The sequence below is a fragment of the Urocitellus parryii genome, chromosome 4 (genome assembly GCF_045843805.1).
Source record: "Urocitellus parryii isolate mUroPar1 chromosome 4, mUroPar1.hap1, whole genome shotgun sequence".
Taxonomy (NCBI): Eukaryota; Metazoa; Chordata; class Mammalia; order Rodentia; family Sciuridae; genus Urocitellus; species Urocitellus parryii.
In genome coordinates, this window is record NC_135534.1 from 16,009,294 (window position 1) to 16,022,280 (window position 12,987).

The 12,987-nt window shown below is 37.4% G+C and overlaps 1 protein-coding gene across 1 annotated transcript; it reads right to left on the reverse strand.

Moving 5' to 3' along the window:
• Nucleotides 1-352: 352 nt before the first annotated feature.
• On the reverse strand, nucleotides 353-1,282 carry LOC113195175 (olfactory receptor 5AK3-like). Its single transcript, XM_026406602.2, has one exon. The coding sequence runs from the start codon at nucleotides 1,280-1,282 to the stop codon at nucleotides 353-355; it is 930 nt and encodes a 309-aa protein (XP_026262387.2).
• Between the last annotated feature and the right edge of the window lie 11,705 nt (nucleotides 1,283-12,987).

Consider the following 12,987-nt stretch of genomic DNA (forward strand, 5'->3'; position numbering starts at 1 on the left):
CACATTAATTAGAAGTTAATTTATTTAATCATTTGAGATGTTTTTATACACCTTTTGGTGGAATGTGATAGGCATCATTATCCAAAGAACATGTATGAAGACACAAATTGGTGTCAACATACTTTATATACAACCAGATATACGAAAAATTGTGCCGTATATGTGCAATAATAATTGTAATGCATTCCGCTGTCATTTATTATTTTTTAAAATCAATAAAAAATGCTATTGATATAATAAAGTAGTGACTTTGTGCCTCACCAGCATTTGCCACATTTTCTGAGGTTGAGAAATAAGGGAACATTTTTGGTTTGCTTTACAAACCAAGCTGAATTAGAAATCTCAATTCAAATTATAAGCACTTGTTTGCTGTCTTTCTTATGGCTTCAGTCACATCTTGGTTTCTCAAGCTATATATCAAGGGGTTTAACATGGGGATAATTATGCCATAAAACACAGAAGACACTTTTTCCTGCTCTTGAGACTCACTGGTATGGTGGTGTAGGTACATGTACGAGAGAGTCCCATAGAAAATGGTGACTGCTGTCAGGTGGGAGGCACATGTGGAGAAGGCTTTCTTCCTGCCTGCTGCAGAAGATATCCTCAAGATGGCAGCCAGGATGCATGAGTAGGAAAAGATGACGACCAGCACAGTGAATGTCAAGTTAAACCCCACAAAGACAGTCAGCAGCATGATGTTGACATGGATACTGGAGCATGACAGGGCAAGGATTGGAGGTGCATCACAGAAAAAGTGGTTAATTGCATTGGATTTGCAAAAGTTCAATGAGAAAGTAAAACCTGTGTTTACAGAGGCATTCAGGAAACCCATGAAATATGAACCCAGCAGCAGCTGAATGCGGAGTCTCTGGGACATGACAACTGGATAGTGCAATGGGTTACAGATGGCCACATAACGGTCCACTGCCATTGCAGCCAGAATATAGCAGTCACTTGTGGCAAAAGTACCATAGACCAGTAATTGTACCAGACATCCCACGAAAGAGATGGACTGCTTTATCCCTATGAAGTTCTGTAGCATCTTGGGAGTGATGGCAGAGGTGTAACAGAGATCAATAATGGCCAAGTGTTGGAGGAAAAAGTACATAGGAGTGTGAAGGGAGGAGTGGATCTTGATGAGTAGGATCATCCCGACATTGCCCACTAAGGTGACCACATAGATCACTAGAAATACTATGAAGAGGATGTGCCAGGACTTGTGTTGACCTGCAAATCCCAAGAGAATGAATTCAGTCACTTCAGTACTGTTCTTCTGTTCCATGGCTAGCGTAGATAAGACATCAGCTGAAAGTTGTGAAGAAAGAAGAGTAGAGATAGGTAAGATGATTATGATCCTTTAACTTATTCAAGAACTGGAAATGGTAAGGTAATATTTGGTTTCATAATAAGCCAGAGAATACTTTCTGTTAACGTAATTGACTCTGACTTTATCAACTAAATCTTGACATTCAACTTGGATAATTTTATCTACAGTTTTGAGAAATTGACATGAAGCAGTAGTTATGTTCCTAGGTGACAGACTGATTGGCATTTTATAAATATATCAATTAACAAAATGTAAAACATACTTTAGTTTTGCTTTTTTGAAAAATCAAAGTATCTCAATTTAATTAAATACTAACTTTTTATCTAAAAATCTTAACTTCTCCTTAAAATTTCTATGTAATCTTATCCCAACTTCTTTCTTTCTTTCTTTCTTTCTTTCTTTCTTTCTTTCTTTCTTTCTTTCTTTCTTTCTTTCTTTCTTTCTTTCTTTCTTTCTTTTTTTTAGTTTAGTTGTACTCAATTCCTTCCTTCCTTCCTTCCTTCCTTCCTTCCTTCCTTCCTTCCTTCCTTCCTTCCTTCCTTCCTTCCTTCCTCTCTCTCTCTTTCTTTCTTTTTTTCTTTCTTTCTGTTGCTGAGGATCAAACCCAGAGTCTTACACGTGCTAGGTGTGCACTCTACCGCTGAGCCATAACTGCAGCCCGATTCCAACTTATTTCTACATTCTTAATTTACCTTTTCCATTTCTTACCAACTCTGCTCTAGGCCATCATGACTCATGGTCATGAAAGTGTTTAACCAAGTATGTCAAGTGTTTACATGCTTTAAAAAATTCTCAATCTGTTGTTCCAAAAAATTTGTAAAAAGAGATTAAAAATATTTTAGCATTGTCAAAATTCTATCATTGATTTAAATGCTCGATTTTAGTTCCTGTACTCATATTATCATGGAGTGGTGCTGTACAGTCTAAGGTCTGATGCTGTTCCATGGACCACACTTTGAGTAGCTATGTCTATAGTATTTATCCTTCATATTTTATTTCTGTGTTCCCCTAGTGATAGAGAGAAGATTGCTTATAACTTCTCCCTAAGACAAATAGCTCAGAGTGAAAATTTTTATGGGACATATTCTTGGTGAAAAGTTTTTTGAATTGAGGGTACTATGCACACATTTAACTTGACCAAGGATTGCCAGATCTCTTGCCATTGCTCATGTACCAGTGTACAGTCTTCCCAGATGTGGGGTTGTTCCCATATCCTCCCTTCCTAGTAAACATTATTTTTTACTGCTTTTTCTTTTTATCATTAAACATGTGTATGCAGCCTGCTGCATACAACAGAGGTACTTTCCTATGCATAAAGGACATGACCAATCATTACTACCAAGACTATACGGGTAAGCTTGTCTACACAGTGTTTATTGGAAACAAGTGAACTGCTTAAAAAATCTCCAAATCTCATTTATATTTTTCCTCCAATTACTAATAAATTTGATAATGATTTAATATTTTACCTAGAACTCAAGCATTCTAATTTTCTGAGAATTGCTTATTCGTATAGTTTTGTAAGTATTTCTATTGGACATTAAAAAAATTGACTTAAAAATCCTAGATATGAGTCCCTTGTTAGTTTTTTTTTAATTTCCAACTTTTATTGCTCAGATTCTTTTTTTAATTGATTTTTATATATGACAGCAGAATGCATTACAATTCATATTACACATATAGAGCACATTTTTTCGTATCTCTGGTTGTATATAAGGTATATTCACACCAATTTGTGTCTTCATAGATGTACTTTGGATAATGATGTTCATCACATTCCACCACCTTGTTAGTTGTTAATTTGACAAAGATTGTTAAACATTCTGTCATCTCTTTTTTGTTATATCTTTTCTAGATTAGGAATTATTAAACTTGAAGTAATAATTGATATTTTTAGACTTATAGTTGGTCTTTGGAAAAAAAATCGAAGGAAGTCCTTTTCTTTCTCCATTTCCTTTCTCCAATAGACACAAATACAATAATAAAACTTATTTTTTTTCTTATGGTGGATTAGTATTCCATCATGCTTATTGAATCACAGTACTGTGTATTATACATAGAATTAGATGAATGGTTTTGGAATTTCCTCAATATTTATTTTTATAAAATAAATCCAAAAATACAGAGATTGTTGGTATTCAGTCGATGTCAGTGTGTATGTTCCAAATACTTAAATGTTTTAAAATCACTGAATAATTTGACTTTATATTTTAAAGTCTACTTACAAAACCACTGGAATCAACTATGTTTCAGTGAGGACCCATTAAACACTTATGGAATAACTGATTCTAATATTATGGAAAAATTTCCCCCCAAATTTCAAGAGAACATTTTCTAGCTTGTCTCATGAGGCTTATATACCTTTGACAGCAAAATAAATAAAACAGAAGAAAATAAAATTAGAACATCACTCATTGTGAATATAGATGTGCACATCTTAAAAAGTGTGTACTCACCCAATCCAGCCATGTATTATTAAATAAATGATTGTTCTGGACCAAGGGGTCTTTGATAAATAGCTGTTTTTGTCCTTCCCCGGGTTTTTAATCAGTTAAGAAGTAAAAGAAAGTGAATCTATGAGACCTTAATATCACCTTTAAGCACCTGAATGAGGACTTTGGGTTTATTAAGCAAGTTACATGTTGCTCATAAACACGGTAAGCAGGCAGGCTGACACACCTAGTCTTGGCAGGAATGACTGGTTATGTCTTTCACCTGGTAGGAGAGTGCCTTTGGGGCTCAGGCACCTGGGATTTAGCATGGTGGCTGCTGCCAAGAGGATGAGGACAGAGCAGGGCAAGCCAGTGTGTTGTCAGATTCATCAATTAAATGTGCGTTCCTCCTCTCCAGGAAAGGAATGGGGAGCTTGACATGGAGAGATGAGCCCTTGACTACATACATTAAACTCCTTTTATAGGAAACAAATACCAAAAGCAGGGAAAAAGACTCCCCCCCCCATTTGCAATAAAAACCATGTTACATTTTTCCCAGGAATGAGTATTTTTTTAACCACTGGAAAATTTATTATATAATTGGCCATATTAACATAGAAAAGGAGGACAGTCAGATGATCTTCTCATAGATGTAAAATTATTTGGTAAAATTCGAATAGAGTATTAGAAAAATGGAAATGGAAGGGAAGAGTATTAACTTGGTAAAGATTATCTCATCCATTGCTGTGTTAAACATGCTTATTACCATAAGACAGAAGAAGCTGGACCTGTAAATGTAGGGATAAGGCAAGCCTGCCTGTGACGACTGAATCTACTCAAGACTTCCTGAAGTCCTCACCAAGGCAAAAGGAAATGCAAAATAAATGAAAATTACCATGATAGAAAGAACCACAACTATTTTTATTTTTGGATGGTGTGATTGTCTCCATAGAAAACCATAAAGATTTGTCAGACAAATTCTTAGTAATCCTAGAATTGATGTCAACTATCAATTATGTTTCTATTTACCATAAACAGGAAAAATTTTATTTAAAAATTTTAGAGCTAAGAGTTTGGTTCAGTGTTTGATTAGGGACCTTTTCTTTTTTCTTTCCTTCTTCCTTCCTTCCATCCTTTCTTTGTTTCTTTTCCTTCATTTCTTTCTTTTTTTTCTTTTGGTATTGGGGATTGAACATAGGGATACTTTATCACTGTTATACTCCCAGTACCCAGCTGGCCTCAAAACTTTCAATTCTGTTTCTACTGAGTCAGTCGTTGGGAGTACAGGCATGTACCACTGCACCCAGCTTGCTTGAGGAAAATTTATATATACCCTGATTAACCTGTTTAAATTTTACAGGGAAGAGAATAGATCCCAGAATAGCTAAGATAATTTTAAAGGAAAATAAGATGTGAACTTTGTCTTATCAGACATGGGGAAAGTTATTACAAAGCAGCAATAATAAAGACAGTCTGGTATGGGTGTGAAGGTAGACTTGTATCCATGGTGCTGAGAAAATGAATCAATGAAGAGATCTATCAGTCATGGAAACTTAATGTCTGAAGACAGTAGTAGCAAGTTGATCCATGAAAAATGTGGAGCTATAAACTTTCATAACATTAAAAAAAATAATATTGGAGTCCTTCTTTGCATTTTGCAAAATCGGTTTCAATGGAATTAGGGTGTAGATTTGAAAGCTTCCAGAGTAGAAGAGCAGAATATCTATGGCTTAGATATACAGATAAATTTTAAAGAGCACAAATCATAAAACATTGAAAATCAACTACATTAAAAATAAAAATTATCAATCTCATAAAAGAGAAAAATGATACTGACTAAATGTCACAGGATTAGTATCTAGTGTATCTAAATAATTTCTATAAATCAATCAAAAGAAAATCTTCATGAAAGACAGAGAATTATAGAAAATGAAACCTAAATGGTCAATGGAAATAGGAAATGATGCACAACTCACAGGAATTAGATAACCATATATGAATACTTCATTTAAATATAATTTTATGCTTATAAACTGAAAATACCAAGTCGTGGTCAGGATGTGGAGCTGCAGGGCCTCATGTATTTCTGCTGGAAAGGTATATTATCTCATGTTGGTGACAAATTAGAAAATATTAGTGAAACTAAATAAATACTTCCCTTTGATCCAGAATTTCAGTGGTTTAGTGAGCTTATTTCTGAAGCTCTGACCAAAAAGACCTGATAAGAAAAATGTGGAGAAGAAAAAATTTATTTTGGCTCCCAGTTTCAGAGGTCTCAGTCCATAGATAGCAGACTCCAGAGCTTGGAACCAAAATGAGACAGAACATCATGGCGGAGGGGAGTTGCAGAGGAAAGCACCTCAAGACATGGCAATCAGAAGGATGTGGCTCAAGCGGTAGCGTGCTCGCCTGGCATGCGTGCGGCCCGGGTTCGATCCTCAGCACCACATACCAACAAAGATGTTGTGTCTGCCGAGAACTAAATAAATAAATAAATATTAAAAAAAAAAAGCAGAGAGAACTCTGCTCACCAGCAACGAAATATACACCCCAAAGGCATGCCTCCAGTGACCTACTTCTAGTCACATTTTACCTGCCTATAGTCATCATCCAGTTAATCTCTATCAGTGGATTAATCCACTGATTGTCATACCTCTCATGCTCTAATAATTTCACTGTGAGCCTTTTGCATTGTCTCACCTATGAGCTTTTGGGGCACCTCAATCTAAACCATAATATAAATACACATGTATATGTAATACACATATATGCACAAGAATATTTATAGAAACACTGTCAAAACAACATAAGTTACCAAATAAATCAGTAAGCTAGTGTTACACCACCCACATGGACAAATTTCTCAAATGGAAAATTGCAGAAGTTAGAGGGTGGTTACAGCAGAGGTTGTTATATTATTTTAATGGCATGGTTTTGTATATTTTGAATATTGTATCATAACAGGATTTTGTCATTGAAGGAAAAAAATCTTATCTTTGCTTACATGTCAGTAGTGCCAGGCAGAGCTGTAGTTCCAAAGATTAGTAAGCGTATGCCTTTAGCAAAGGGAATAAAGCATGCTAAGGCTGCTGTCTATGTGGATTTCTCTGGTTCCTTCCAGTATTTTGAGAAACAGGCAGGGTGTGAAAACTGCAGTGATGGAACAAGAAATAATCCCCTTCAAGTCTACATTGCGTGACAGCTAAGGGTCAGGGAGTGTTGAGTTGCCTTCTCTGGTAAATTTGCAGCACAGCTGAAGTGCAGACCTGTAGGGAGGCTTCCATCCAGAGCATAGAAGCACTTGTCAGAGGAGCTACAACAGGTCCAAGTTCACTAAAACCAGAATTCTCATAGGGTAATGACAATGAGCTGATTTATGTAAACTTCCCAGCTCAGGGCCAGCATTGACAGGGCACTTAAAATTAGTTATAATGTATACAAATAATGCACTAAGGGTATCTTATGTTCATTCATTCATTCAATCATTTGTTCATTTATGGGCTTTTGACAGGCAGTGCTCTGCTCAGTTCACCTCCTCATCATTCCAAGTCTGTCACATCACCAGTGATAAGGAGTCCTCTTGGTCTTGCTTAACAAACAGGCTGAAATTCTGGCTCCATCTCTTTGCTCCGACATTGTCTGTGCACATGGAGAGACCCACAGCTGATGTTGGAAAATGTCATTTGCTCTGTTGTACTTACTCTGAAGTTGTCTCCAGATTCTCTTTCTGCAGCTGGTGCAGGCTGATTGCCCACGGGGGTCCTCTCTGTTTTGTTATCCCACAGCAGGTGTTTATCATCGGGGCTTGAGGGATCAATATTCTCTCCCTGGAGGTCTGAGGCACCAGGGACTGAGGTGGAATTGGGATAAACAATGTTCTCTACTCAATTTATGATGACAAGAATTTAAGCTTTCTAGAGGGGGCAATGATTATTTTGTGTTATCGTTGTTAGGGATTTCTTCTATTTTTTACAGAGTTGTCTTGTTAGAAAACAGCTGCTTTCTTTCTTGTTATTAATGAAATTGAGCCTTTTTCCATGTCTAAGAAGCTGTGTTTAGGTCTAGTTAATTATGCTCACCACCACAATCAGCAATAAACATGGCTTTCTGAGAAAACCTAAATCTAAGCTAAATTTAAGGATATTTAGTCATTACTGTCACAGTAGAGATACTGCCGTTTGAGCATATTTTACACAATAACATTGGCTATCATTATTTAAAGAAAAAAATTAAATTGAATCCATTTTTTTTTCTGCCCTTTGCTGAAAAATTTACGTATTTTTAACATTGGCCCTATGAGAAGACAGACTTTATTCCGTGTACTTCATGACATCAGAATATTTCAAGTCAAAATTCGTGAAATTAGAAACTTTGAACTGTGTTTGGCTAGAAAGCTGCTAGGGCCAAGCCTCAAGTTTAATCAATCTGAAAGGGGAAAGCTAAATTCAGTCAGTCTGCAGCGTTTTTATTAACAAGCAAAAATATGAAGGAGAGTTATTGTCAAAGATGCTGAATTGACGTTCAGCACTACCTGTTGCATGACCAGAGTATCAGGAATGGGTTCAACTGCTAATAGAAGAAAAGTTGACTCCCTTTGGCTTAAATACTGGGATTTATTTTTCCTTCATAATAATAATTTGGGAATCAGGACTAGGACTTTTGGGATTTGCTTAGTCTTTCTCGTATGCTGGTTGCTTACAGTCCAACATGTCTATTGTGGATCCAGACACCACATTCTGTTTCAAAATGGTGGGTGGTGGGTGGTGGGTGGTAGATTATCAGAAGTATCTATGCCCCATACCACCTTTCCCTGTATCTGATTTCCATGCATCTATGGTACATAGCTCTGTCTGTGCTCCTAGTGGCCATTCTCTTACTGTGTCTCTTGCTTCTCTGCCTCAGAAATGTCTCTGAAAACATGGAAGATGCCTCAGCAGGGTCACCACATTTGTGTGGGGATATGAACAACAATGGCAAATGTCTTAGCCCCCTGTTCTTTAGAGGAATAATTCTGAAAGATATCCATGTCGTTCATCAGCGTCCCCTGTGGGATGGAGTTCCATTTTCCAAGAGTGTGTCCCAGCTAGTAACTCACCTGTTCCGAGCTTTTCTCCTTCTGTATCTCTCTTCCTGCTCCTTCTCTGCTGCTGGAGATTTCCTTCAAGGAGTTTAGCAAATGCACATTCTAAGGGAACACTTCTCATTACACATTCAATCTCAGGTTTGATAGCCACCAAGAATAATTCCCCAAACTCAGGTGGTAGAGACTGAATCGGTATCCTCTCAAACCGTATCTTGAATCTTGACCATTAATGTATGGTTTAGGAGGTAGAGATTTTGGAAAGAACTTAAGTCACAAGGGTGGAACTCTTATGAAGGGGATGTTTTCTTATTTAAAAAGAGCCCAGAGAGCTCTCTGTCTCCTGCCTTTTTTTTTTTTTTAATTTTTTAATCATGTGACACGCAGAAAAGGGCCCTCATCAGAATCTGACAATGCTAACACCATGATCTTAGATTTCCTGCTTCCAGAACTGGAAATAAATTTCAGTTATTTGTAAGTCACTCAGGCTGTGATCATTTCTTGCAGCAGCCTGAACTAAGACATAAGTTGGCACACCGAGTAGGGTGCTGTGTTGCAAATACCTAAGATTGTGAAATCTGCTTTGGAATTGGGCAATGGGTAGATGCTAAAAGAGATTTTAGTTGCCTGTGAGAAAAAGGATTGGTTTCTGTGAACAGACTTCTAAAAGAATTTTGGTGAGGGCTCAGAAAAACAACAACAATAACAACAACAATAACAAATACCAGGAGATTGGCAATGACAATTTCTGTCTTAAAGATTCCTAGGTAGCTATGAACAGAACATTGTATGTATAGATGGTAAAGGCTCTTCTGTTGCGGTCTCAGACAGAAATTAGGAACATATTGCTGGATAGAGGAGAAAAGGATATCCTTGCTATAAGTGGCAAACTGACTTATTATGTTTGTGTCCTGGGGTTTTGTGGGAGACAGAAATTCTGAGCAATAAAATTGTCTATTTTGCTGAAGAGCTTTCTAAGGAAAACATCAAAGAAGTACCGTGGTTCCCCCTAACTGCTTATAGTAAAATGCAAGAAGAGAAAAGTGATTTGAAGACAGGGTTATTAAGCAAAAAGGGAATGGAACTAAAAGATTTTGGAAATGGCCTGTCCACACTGAGTAACTGTATGAGAAGTAATGGGAAAGCACATTTGGGTAAGGAAATGAGGATGAATGTGAACCATGGTCTGTATTACCATCTCAAACAGGAATAGATATGACATTAAAGTGGAAGAAGCTGTTCCTGCCAGGACTAAAGGAAACAGAAAATGGTACAAAATTAAGGAAGTGTGCCAGACTTCTTAGACCCTACAGGACAAACTGTAGATCTATCTGGATGTGTATATGTGGGGTAAGTGGAATAATGACCCTGAAGCAGTTTGGATATCTTCAGGGACACCACTCCCACTAGAAGCCCAGAATGCACAGGTGTAGGTTGCAGGGTTGCCCACTCACCTGGGCCTGTGCATTCTGGTGTCACTGGGACTAATGCCCAGGGGAACTGTGGGGCAAGACAGTGGGTAGAGAGCCTTATTGGTGATGCAGTCCCCACCCTAACAGAACTGATCATGGGTGACCATAGCAGAGAGCCACTGAACTGTGGGGGCAATTTTTTCCAGCCCAGTGAATCTGGAAGGCAGATCCTCTGCCCCAGTGATTTTGCTTTAGGAAAGGAAATGTCTGTCCTATGCCTGACCCACATTTTGTATTTTGAAGCGAAGTAACTTGTTTGGATTTGGAGGTTCCCTGCTGGAGAGGAATCTTGCTTTGGCATAAATTGCACCTTAAGTTTTATTCATATCTGATTTAGATGATACTTAGATGACATTTCAGACTTTGGAACTGATGCGGGGTTGAATTAAGACTTAACAGGGTGGGTGTGGTGGCGCATGTCTGTAATCTCAGTGGCTCAGGAGGCTGAGGCAGGAGGATGGCAAGTTCAAAGTCAGCTCCAGCAACTTAGTGAGGCTCTAAGCAACTCAGCGAGACCTTGTCTCTAAATAAAATACAAAAAGTTCTGGGCTGTGGCTCAGTGGTTAAGTGCCCCTGGGCTCAATCCCTAGTACCAAAAAAAAAAAAAAAAGATTTTGGGGTTGTTGTGATAGAATGACTATATTTTACATGAAAGAAGGATGTAGATTTGGGGGATTGGAAGTAAAATGAGTGTGAGAAATAAAATTAGGAGTGTGAGAAATAAAATTTCAGTCTCTACAACTTAAAGAAATAAATATGTTTTGTTTATAAGTCACTCGGTCTATGGAAATTTGTTATAGGACCTGAATTAGGTTTCTGGAAAGCTATATTCATATAATTGTAGGTTTATTATAGTTGAAAGCCTCAAATTAACGGGCAAACAAAGAGACACAGAGTGAGCTCTGGGAGGGGTCTAAATGTGAAACTCCCATTATGTTCAATACTGGTTATCCTCCAGCAGCAATGGCGGCATGAATGCGGGTGTTCACCCAGGAAATTTGCCCAAACCTTTGTCGTCCTGATGTTTTATTGGGGTGCGATCATACACTGCCTATAAAGCTGATGTTTATTTCCCACATCTTCCAGCGATTCCACATAATACCTTTTGTCTTCAGTTCTCTGGAGTTTGGAAATGGCATGAAATGTCCCAAAGCCCCCGTAAATTACATTGCGAGACCGTCCAGAGGCCAGAGCTTTCTAGACAAAACTATTTATTAGGAAGGACTTTTCAGGGACTTAGAGATCACCGTCTAGCAGCAGAGGGCAAAGGCCCAATATGTCTGTAAGTAAACTTAATTCTTATTACTCACCATCACACAAATCTTCTCTCTCATAGCCATATATCAGGACTACTAACTAACACATGTGTCACCAGAGCAGCAATGGAAGCTTAACCTGGAAATAAATACTTATACAGTTGCTTCACCTTCAGTAAAAAATAATATTAGTGGATAAGCAATCAACTGTAGGCCCCTGCCAGTGAACACAACATGGCATCATGGAAGACTTTCAATTTTGTGGATCGTCTCTTCTCCAGGCCATTCTTGTCCCAAACCATTTTGTGTATGATGCAATATTTTCTCCAATTAAGGAAATTTTTCGTGTTTAAATCTTTATTTACAAATACTTTTAAATGTTTTTATTAGTGCATTATAGCATTATAGTTAGGCATAATAGTGGGGTTCGTTTAGACATGTTCATTTATCGTATTTGTTCTCCTGTGAAGTGTCCATTCAGATCTATAGCCCGTTTATTGATTGGGTTATTTGCTTTTTGGTGTTAAGTTTTTTGAGTTCTTTGTCTATCATCATGTTTTAGGTACAACTCCTGGATTCAACACGTATTTATAAATTTTGGTCTGCTACAAGTATAGTTATCTCTACTGTATTGTGACTTGTCTTCTTTCTCATTTTAGTGAACACAGCCAAGTTTTTGGCGTACATTCTTTTTTCCTTCACTTAACGACTATTTAATGAGTACCTAATATATTTATGACAATTACAGATGCTGGAGATACAGTAATGAGAAAAATACAAATTATTCTGCCTTAATAGGGATTAAATTTGTGTTTCTCATATATACATTTACAATAGAATGAATCATATCTTGAGCAGGTTGCCAGCTAAAAACTAATTCACTCTTAGTGGGGACCTATTGTGGAAGGTTATAAAAGTGGCCACAGATCATCTCCTTCTCTGCATGAAAATTCTCATTGCAGTGTGATGTTGCAAATCTGTCTCTCCAGACCTTAAATAATTTGGACACGAGATATCAGCAAATATGGTAGAACATTCACTGCAGGATATTTCTGATGCTTAGTATTAGTAATTGATGCTCAATTTACGAGTATTTTTTTTGCTACTGATTTTTGAGTTTCTTATCCTTCCTTATTTCATAGGTGGTAGATAAGGAGGTTTAATGTGAGGCTCTTAATGCTGCAAAATATAGATACTTGTTTTTTTTCTTGTTCTTGGAATGGGTTTGGTTCAGGCTGGAAGTTCACATAAGAGAGGGTCCTACTGAAAATTTCTGACAGTGGTCAAATGGGAGACACTTGTGGGGAAGATTTTTTTCTCTTTCCTTATAGGAGAAAACAAGCTCAGGATGGTGGAAGGTATGTGTGTATAAGAAAATGGTGAACTAGGGCTGGGGATGTTGTGTCCGCCGAGAAGTAAA